The following is a 10,000-nucleotide window of genomic DNA, read 5'->3' on the forward strand; positions in this document are numbered from 1 at the left end:
AAAAGAACAATATCCATACAGTGTTTACAAGTAATATTAAAAATACTATTACCATTTCTGATTTAAAAAATGTGTCCGAAAAGGAGCAGGATGAAGCCGCAGCTTGTGACTGCTCATTTCTTTATATATCATATATTTTTACAACAGGATAACCAATATACACAACAATACATGTCTAATGTTTTATCATCTCCTCTGGTTTGTTTTTCAGGAATGTCGTCATTATGGAGCCTGAGACCGGTGCTGACGTCACTGTTTCAAGGTGAGGTTACACACCTGCGCACTTCCAAAGGGTTGCGTTCAGGTACAGAGTTTACAGACAGGAGGAGGGACGCACGCTGGTCTGTTCTGACGGAAGTCAGGAGGAGGAGAGGCTGCTGTGTCAACTCACAGCCTTCTTCTGGGGAATATGTGACTGCAGGAGATGTGACAGAAAGGCATAAACGTTGTTAATCCAGCCAGCACATAGCTCTGTTTATTTCCTGTTATCCTGTCAAGTCCACACTAGTCGATTGTCGTACATACAATCCAATATTCCAGTCAGATTCCCTGTGTTCCCTCAGAAGGAATCACTGCACATGGGGAGCTCTGGTAATGACATTTAGAGCATTTAGAGGCTAAAACAGGTTTAAAACCTGCCCTGTTTAAGCCTGTTGGGTGCTAACGCTAGCAGGAGGCTAACACGGTGTAGGCAGCACTGACAGCTCTCCACATTTACACACAACAGACCGGAAGTCTCCTTTAAGATATTTATGTCCGAGCCCGACACAATTAAAATCTCTTTTTTTTTTCTCGTACTGATGACACACGTCAATGTCATGACAATGACAACATACGTCCGTTTGTGTGGAAATCTTTCATTAAGCAGCTGTAGGAAGGCTTTCAGGAATGTCATCAGCTCACACGGGGCGACAAGCTCACGTTAACAGGCTTTAAGTTTAGCAGGTTTAACAGGTTTAGGCTTTAAGGTGCTCTTACGTACGTGTAACCTCCTCTTCCCTCTGTGCAGCGTCCCAGCATGCCTCTGGCTGGACGGGTCCCATCCTCTCCAGGACGATGGCCACCCTCAACCAGATGCACCGCCAGGGGAAACCCAAACCGCCTCCTAAATCTGTGGGCGCCACGTTCGGGTGCCCCCAGCTAAAGGCGGTGGTCCTGAAGACCATGATCCGGAAGCCCAAGAAGCCCAACTCTGCCAACAGGAAGTGCGCTCGCGTGCGTCTGTCTAACGGGAAGGAAGCGGTGGTGTTCATCCCCGGGGAGGGACACAACCTGCAGGAGCACAACGTGGTGCTGGTGGAGGGGGGCAGGACGCAGGATCTGCCCGGAGTCAAACTCAAAGTGGTCCGAGGGAAATATGACTGTGGTCACGTAGTGAAGAAGAAACAGTAGATGCTGCTGTGATGGAAACCTGTTTTGATAAAGTTGTTGTTGAATAAATACATAACGTGCTCTTTATTATCATGTGGGTGACTGTCAGAAGTTATACTTCAGATCAGGGCTGTCAAACTCAACTTCCCAGAGGGCCACGCTCCAGAATGACAGTCCCTCCAGGATTTTGCGGCCTATTTTTGAGATTGTTGCGGCCCAAAATGGCTGATTTCGTTGTCTTTTGTATGTTTGTTGCTGGAGACGGTGGAAGTTGTTTTAAAAATAAAAAGGCAACTTGTTTTGGGGAGAGTAAAGCGACTCTGGGCTGAGTGTTCCTATAGTAACCAGAAAGGCCAGGATGCTGCAGATGTTGGTGTGATATGAAGACGGCTGGTGGATTTCATTTAGTGAATGAATCACATTTGAACATTTCTGTCAGTGGCTTGTTGAGCTTTACATTGTTAGTTAATGTCCTAACCTCACACACACACACACACACACACACACTAACCTGGCCTGGGACACACACACTAACCTGGCCTCGGACACACACACACACACACTAACCTGGCCTGGGACACACACACACACACTAACCTGGGACACGCACGCACACACACACACACACACACACACTAACCTGGCCTGGGACACACACACACACACACACACACACACACACTAACCTGGCCTGGGACACACACACACACACACACTAACCTGGGACACACACACACACACACTAACCTGGGACACGCACACACACACACACACTAACCTGGGACACGCACGCGCACACACACACACACACACACTAACCTGGCCTGGGACACGCACGCACACACTAACCTGGGACACGCACGCGCACACACACACACACACACACACACACACACACACTAACCTGGCCTGGGACACACACACACACACACACTAACCTGGCCTGGGACACATTCATACGGTTTGATAAAGGACTTATTGGACTTTAACTTACAATAACGAGATAGCTGTCCTCAGTTTAGGTCATCATGTCGTGTCGAGTGTGTGTTGTTAGTGTGTGTGTGTGTGTGTGTGTGTGTGTGTCTGCGTGTGTGTGTGTCAGTCGCGGGGGGAACGGAGCAGCAGCCCCGCCTGCTAAAGAAAGCTGACAGGATTGAAACGGCAGCAGCTTCAGCGACTTTTAAATCGTTCCAGCGTCCATTGATGTTAAATGTCTACAGGTTGGCAGGACGCTCTGAAATGTTCTGCACGGTCTTTAGCTGGACGTTTTGTTGGTGAATGTGAGATGTTCGAGTCACACACGTCTCGTCCTCATATCACAAACAAGGAAATGATCAACCAGTTCTCACTCCCGCTTGGTCATTGGCTGTCAGAGTCACGTGGGACTGCTGGGATTGTGTGTGTGTGTGTGTGTGTGTGTGTGTGTGTGTGTGTGTGTGTGTGTGTGTGTGTGTGGAACTCCAGTTATTGGTCAAATTTGCAGAAACGTTGCAGTGATTGGTCAAAATTGCGAGTCGGGGATTGGTTGGATTCACGTGAACTGGCGCGATCGCGAAATCCTGGAGGGACTGAAATGAGAATCAGACAGTTTATTACTTTTATGTCATGAGAAACGGAAAAAGCATCAAAACAATGTTGTGAAAAGTGACAAAAAGTAGGTATGGACGTATCCTGGATGCATCCAGGATGCATAGTGTCCTGGATCCATGAAATAACTGGCCTTTCAAAATAAAAGTCTAACTGAAAACACCTGAGTGACATGGTGAGTAACCACTTGAAAACATGCCAAAATAACCCACTAGGTGGCTGGCTGTAAATGTGCACATGCTCTGTTAACATGTCAACAACCAGCATGGCTCCACAAACAGACAGCGCTGTAACGTGAACACGATGTGTTGTAAGAAGTGTTTGGTGGAGGGTTAAAGTGATCCTGAACTGTTTATTTTTGTTTATTTATACATTAGCCAAAGAGAGACATACCTCCATCTTTATGATACATTAACCAAAGAGGGACATACCTCCATCTTTATGATACATTAACCAAAGAGAGACATACCTCCATCTTTATAATACATTAGCCAAAGAGGGACATACCTCCATCTTTATAATACATTAACCAAAGAGGGACATACCTCCATCTTTATAATACATTAGCCAAAGAGGGACATACCTCCATCTTTATAATACATTAGCCAAAGAGGGACATATCTCCATCTTTATGATACATTAACCAAAGAGGGACATACCTCCATCTTTATAATACATTAACCAAAGAGGGACATACCTCCATCTTTATGATACATTAACCAAAGAGGGACATACCTCCATCTTTATAATACATTAACCAAAGAGAGACATACCTCCATCTTTATGATACATTAACCAAAGAGGGACATACCTCCATCTTTATGATACATTAACAAAAGAGGACATACCTCCATCTTTATGATACATTAACCAAAGAGGACATACCTCCATCTTTATGATACATTAACCAAAGAGGGACATATCTCCATCTTTATGATACATTAACCAGAGAGACATATCTCCATCTTTATAATACATTAACCAAAGAGGGACATACCTCCATCTTTATGATACATTAGCCAAAGAGGGACATACCTCCATCTTTATGATACATTAACCAAAGAGGGACATACCTCCATCTTTATGATACATTAACCAAAGAGGGACATATCTCCGCATTTTGCCCTCTTACACTCAGTGGCACCGTGACGAATGCCAGGGGCCAGTAGCGGAGATAGCGTGGGTGCTTGTGTCCCTCAAACGCCGCCGATCTCGCGTCACTTGGGAGAACGGGGTCCAAAGTGACACATTGCAGATTATTAGCTGAAAGAAGCTATGATCTCACGTTGTGATAATACTGCTCTTCTTATCAAACATATAGATAATAGTGCCATGTCAGTTATATAGCGTGGCACTGATTGAGAGCTCTTGGCCTGTTCAGCACCATCGCTGTCCATCAGCTGTCGCTGTCCGTGGTGCTGAAACATTTCTACTTGACTGGCCAACTGCTTTCTTTGTTCGTCAATACAAACGTGGCTTTTCTTTGTGTTTTATTTGACATATAGGCCCTGTTGTTAGGTTGAATGCTGTGTTGCAGTCTACGTGATACGCAGGTATACGCTAGCCTGGTGAGAGCGTCCTGATCTGGCGAGCTCCAGCTTTCCACTCGCAGATCAGTCTGGCATCTTGAGACAGAGAACATGTGGAGCCGGATGAGATGAGCGTAGCTATCGCGTGAGTTTGATCTGAATTAGAAAGTATTCCTTCATTGAAAGAAGAGCAAAAAAACGGCACCGGAGGCTTTTCTCGGAGGAAAAGATGTTGTTGCTCTTCTCCCGACTGGTTTCAGCAAGAGCTAGATGTATCGTTGATCTGATTGGTTGATTAGGCCGTCTATCACCAACATAGGTGGTGATAGGTGGTTTCTTCTGCACTAAATTATTTCAGAAATAATACTTAAAATACTAATTGTTTTCAGTACGACTCTTCCAGGTTCCAGTTTAAAAGCTTCAATCTCATTCTCAGCAGCCCAGAAACACACGAAGAATTACAGACGAATCATGATAACATCTCTTTAACATTTGAAATCAATAAACAGTTCAGGATCACTTTAAAACCCTCTGAGGATGAACGACGCACCGTCGCGTCCAAACAATGTTTCACAACAGTCCTACTCAAAAAGCAATATTACAACATTTCATTTCAGACATTTATTTACTATTTTTATCAAATATTCACACTACTTAATGAACCTAAAGACTTAAAGGTGCTCTAAGTGATGTTGGGTAATGTTAATTCTTGTTGACGTTGGAAGTATTTTCAAACAAAACGAGGCTAGCTCGCCCCTCCCTCCTCTTCATCCCGTCCCCTCCCCCTCCCTTCCGTGCACTAACCCCCCCAACCCCCTACCCCCAAATCCTTCTTGTTGTTTATTGGCTGGAAGACTGTTTGTTATGTTTGGTGGTGCAGGTTGGCCAGTTTGTTTTTGTTGCCGTTTGTGGAGCCTGGGCTGTCTACAGAGACCGCGTTTTTTTACAGTGTGTTCAGGGGACAGGCAGCTAGCAGATAGTGAGGAGATGTTTTTTACAGTGTGTTCAGGGGACAGGCAGCTAGCAGATAGTGAGGAGATGTTTTTTTAGTGTGTTCAGGGGACAGGCAGCTAGCAGATAGTGAGGAGATGTTTTTTACAGTGTGTTCAGGGGACAGGCAGCTAGCAGATAGTGAGATGTTTTTTACAGTGTGTTCAGGGGACAGGCAGCTAGCAGATAGTGAGATGTTTTTTACAGTGTGTTCAGGGGACAGGCAGCTAGCAGATAGTGAGAGATGTTTTTTACAGTGTGTTCAGGGGACAGGCAGCTAGCAGATAGTGAGGAGATGTTTTTTACAGTGTGTTCAGGGGACAGGCAGCTAGCAGATAGTGAGGAGATGTTTTTTACAGTGTGTTCAGGGGACAGGCAGCTAGCAGATAGTGAGGAGATGTTTTTTACAGTGTGTTCAGGGACAGGCAGCTAGCAGATAGTGAGGAGATGTTTTTTACAGTGTGTTCAGGGGACAGGCAGCTAGCAGATAGTGAGGAGATGTTTTTTACAGTGTGTTCAGGGGACAGGCAGCTAGCAGATAGTGAGGAGATGTTTTTACAGTGTGTTCAGGGGACAGGCAGCTAGCAGATAGTGAGGAGATGTTTTTTACAGTGTGTTCAGGGGACAGGCAGCTAGCAGATAGTGAGATGTTTTTTACAGTGTGTTCAGGGGACAGGCAGCTAGCAGATAGTGAGAGTGTTTTTACAGTGTGTTCAGGGGACAGGCAGCTAGCAGATAGTGAGATGTTTTTTACAGTGTGTTCAGGGGACAGGCAGCTAGCAGATAGTGAGATGTTTTTTACAGTGTGTTCAGGGGACAGGCAGCTAGCAGATAGTGAGATGTTTTTTACAGTGTGTTCAGGGGACAGGCAGCTAGCAGATAGTGAGGAGAAGTTTTTTACAGTGTGTTCAGGGGACAGGCAGCTAGCAGATAGTGAGGAGATGTTTTTTACAGTGTGTTCAGGGGACAGGCAGCTAGTAGATAGTGAGGAGATGTTTTTTACAGTGTGTTCAGGGGACAGGCAGCTAGCAGATAGTGAGATGTTTTTTACAGTGTGTTCAGGGGACAGGCAGCTAGCAGATAGTGAGATGTTTTTTTACAGTGTGTTCAGGGGACAGGCAGCTAGCAGATAGTGAGATGTTTTTTTACAGTGTGTTCAGGGGACAGGCAGCTAGCAGATAGTGAGATGTTTTTTACAGTGTGTTCAGGGGACAGGCAGCTAGCAGATAGTGAGATGTTTTTTACAGTGTGTTCAGGGGACAGGCAGCTAGCAGATAGTGAGGAGATGTTTGCTGTATGTGACAAAAAATGTTGTAGCCTAAAAAACACATGACATCGCTTAGAGCACCTTTAAAGACTTAAAACTCTTTTGAAGCACCAAAACATTTCTTATAACACATCGTGTTCACGTTACAGCGCTGTCTGTTTTGTGGAGCCATGCTGGTTGTTGACATGTTAACAGAGTGAGATACAGAGTAGTTTTACTGGTATGTAGCAATGTTTTAGATATAAAAACGCCGCTGCAGAGGGTTAAAGGTATAATCAATGATCTAATGGTAAACCAATCACAGCTCACAGCTTCACTGACAGGTGTTGTCATTCAGAAACAGGAGTTATTCATTCTGATTATGTTACATCGGTAATAGATATCTGAAACATGGTACTAAATAAACCCAAAATCTGGAATAGCCAGGCACATTTCAACAACAAGGCCATTTAAAATGCTATGTTTTATGTTACATTAAACATTAAAAGTATCGAGACAAAGTACAACACAACACACACAGCAGGTCATTAAAGGGGCCAAGAGATTAAGAAAATAAAAAACAAGAGAACATAGCTGTACAACTGAATATATCTGTATTTTCAATGCAATTGTATTAAAGGTGCTGTAGGTAGGATTGTGAAGATCCAGGACTTAGCCAAAAAATTAGAACATCGACAACTTCTCAGTCCCTCCCCCCTTTCTGCTAAAGCCCAAAACGGTCTCCTAAGCCCCTCCCCCCACAAGGGAGAATGAATGCGTGTGCATGAGCAGTGATTAACACGCAGTTAGACACCCCCCCCCCTGGCCCTGATTGGTGCATCTGAACAGTTAGACACCCCCCCTGGCCCTGATTGGTGCATCTAAACAGTTAGACACCCCCTGGCCCTGATTGGTCCATCTGAACAGTTAGACACCCCCCTGGCCCTGATTGGTGCATCTGAACAGTTAGACACACCCCCCTGGCCCTGATTGGTGCATCTAAACAGTTAGACACCCCCACTGGCCCTGATTGGTGCATCTGAACAGTTAGACACCCCCCCTGGCCCTGATTGGTGCATCTGAACAGTTAGACACCCCCCCTGGCCCTGATTGGTGCATCTGAACAGTTAGACACCCCTCCTGGCCCTGATTGGTGCATCTGAACAGTTAGACACCCCCCCCTGGCCCTGATTGGTGCATCTGAACAGTTAGACACCCCCACTGGCCCTGATTGGTGCATCTGAACAGTTAGACACCCCCCCTGGCCCTGATTGGTGCATCTGAACAGTTAGACACCCCCCCTGGCCCTGATTGGTGCATCTGAACAGAGAGCTGTGGGTTTTTGTAAATCTCACTCCAGGCTGTAGGTGGAGCCAGAGGAGCTGGATTATTTTAATGACCAGCTTCATGTAGTTCTACTGGAACATTAGGGTCAGTTTCAGCTAATATGACAGACAGGTAGTTTAATAAGTCTTACCTTCTGCACCTTTAATAGTATTAAATCATAACAATAGTTATCTCTCACTTTACAGATAGAGCAGGTCTAGACCACACTCTATAATTTACAAAGACCCAACAATTCCACTAATTCCCCCAAAAGCAAGCATATTTTCCAAACTCAATGAATGTACTGATAGGTCTGTCCAAAAGAATAAACTTTGACATTAATGAAAACAACCTTAAATAAACTAGAAGAGAGAGCGCACCTCCGCAAAAAGCCAGATTTGTTGTCTGCATAGTTGATGTTGTTTTGTATAATTTGGGCTAATGGAAGCATGTAGATGTAAATAAAAGAGGGCTGAGGACTGAGCCTTGGGGAACTCCACACATCATGTTGCTAAGATGAATAACTTACAATCGACACAAAGTACTTATTAACGCTTGTGTTGTCTTCCCTGTCGACCAACAAGCAACTTTTAGTTTTCGTGGGTCAAAATGTAAAAAAAAAAAGTCCTTTTTTCGAAGTTTCTGTCAATATTTTTCTGCACTTTTTGACGTTTTTTTGAAAAACTTTTCCCATGTTTTTGTCACTTTTTTCCCATGTTTTTGTCACTTTTTCCTACGTTTTTCAACGTTCTATTATACATTTTTCTTTACATGCTATAACATTGAATAGTATACCCAAATTCAATGAAAGTAGTGAACTGATCATTTATTTAACTTGTGAAGAGCGTCGTAGGGAACCATCCTTGTTATTTTGTCTTAAAATATAGTTGAAAGAAACCCAAATTTCTGATATAGAAACGACAGGGTCAGATGTGACCTGAGGACAACAGGAGGGTTAAAGAAAGCTCCTTATCAATTATAAGTATAATATAAATGTTATTAAGTTTAGCTAGAATAGCACTCGGAGAGCGTAGACCTTCCCCAAGGAATGGTTTATCTCATAATGTTAATGCAGTGTCAAATTTCCCAGTCAGGAACTCATTTTTCCAACAATTCCTACACCACTTGAATGCAACACAAATGCTATAGCTTGCAATGTTAATGAACAAATATTTTGTGTATCCGCACCGTGATTCAGATCAAAATGTATTTATCAGCCCATGCTACACTCTTCCACCAAGTTATATAAAAATCTGGCCAATTGTTATTCTGTAATTCTGATGACAAACAAACAAACAAACAAACAGAACGAATTGAAAACATGACCTCCTTGGCTGATTTTTGACAGTTTATACTATTTGCTGTTAATAAAATATTTGACTCTAACTATAAAAAAGTTGTTGTTTTTTTATCCCAGAATTAAACACGTGAACTGATTGATATTCATCATCATCATCATCATCATCTATTTCTGTTCTACAGTCACACAGACTTTCCATGGTAAAACCTTCACTTCCCCCCTAGTGTCAATCAATGGAAACAGCCTCTCAGTGAAAGTGTGTGTGAAGGTGTGTATGTGTGTGTTAGTACCAAGATCATAGAACGACAGCTTTCCTCTGTTCCAGTCCAGAGTCACTCGGATCCTCCGGGGCTTCTTCTGCACTTTGAGAACAGTGTCTGGATTTGGTTGTGACTGTGCGTAGTAGTTACCGTTATCGAACACTATGCTCCATATTCCAGGCCGTATGTCTCCCTTCCTCTGGACAGACTTTGCTAACACACCCAGTTCCCAGGGTCTATTGTTTCCAACATCGGCATCCCAGCTGTGAGTCCCTGAGTTAAAGCCCTCAGAGCCCAGGACACCGCAGTAATAATCAAACCTCTCTGGATTATCAGGAAGCTGCTGTCTCGCTCCAAATCTCACACTGGTCAGATCTTCAGACAGGATGAG

The 10,000-nt window shown here is 44.0% G+C and overlaps 2 protein-coding genes across 3 annotated transcripts in view; one reads left to right on the plus strand and one right to left on the minus strand.

Annotated features, from left to right (window-relative positions):
- Positions 1-1,685, plus strand: part of mrps12 (mitochondrial ribosomal protein S12) — a 2,718-nt gene extending 1,033 nt beyond the window's left edge. Inside the window, exons 2-3 of the mRNA XM_078251980.1 lie at positions 212-262; positions 1,010-1,685. Of these exons, the coding sequence (XP_078108106.1) occupies positions 214-262; positions 1,010-1,392 (432 nt within the window). The 5' untranslated portion in view covers positions 212-213 and the 3' untranslated portion in view covers positions 1,393-1,685. The remainder of the gene's footprint in view (positions 1-211; positions 263-1,009) is intronic.
- The window catches only part of LOC144519087 (zinc-binding protein A33-like), an 11,273-nt gene that overhangs the window by 55 nt on the left and 1,218 nt on the right, over positions 1-10,000 (minus strand). For both annotated transcript variants that reach the window (XM_078251977.1, XM_078251976.1), the window contains 2 exons: positions 9,640-10,000; positions 1-415 (listed from right to left, as the gene is read on the minus strand). The exon at positions 1-415 is cut by the window's left edge and continues 55 nt beyond it; the exon at positions 9,640-10,000 is cut by the window's right edge. In XM_078251977.1, coding sequence (XP_078108103.1) covers positions 258-415; positions 9,640-10,000 — 519 coding nt within the window. In that variant the 3' untranslated portion in view covers positions 1-257. The remainder of the gene's footprint in view (positions 416-9,639) is intronic.

This window comes from Sander vitreus, chromosome 6 (genome assembly GCF_031162955.1).
Source record: "Sander vitreus isolate 19-12246 chromosome 6, sanVit1, whole genome shotgun sequence".
Lineage (NCBI taxonomy): Eukaryota > Metazoa > Chordata > Actinopteri > Perciformes > Percidae > Sander > Sander vitreus.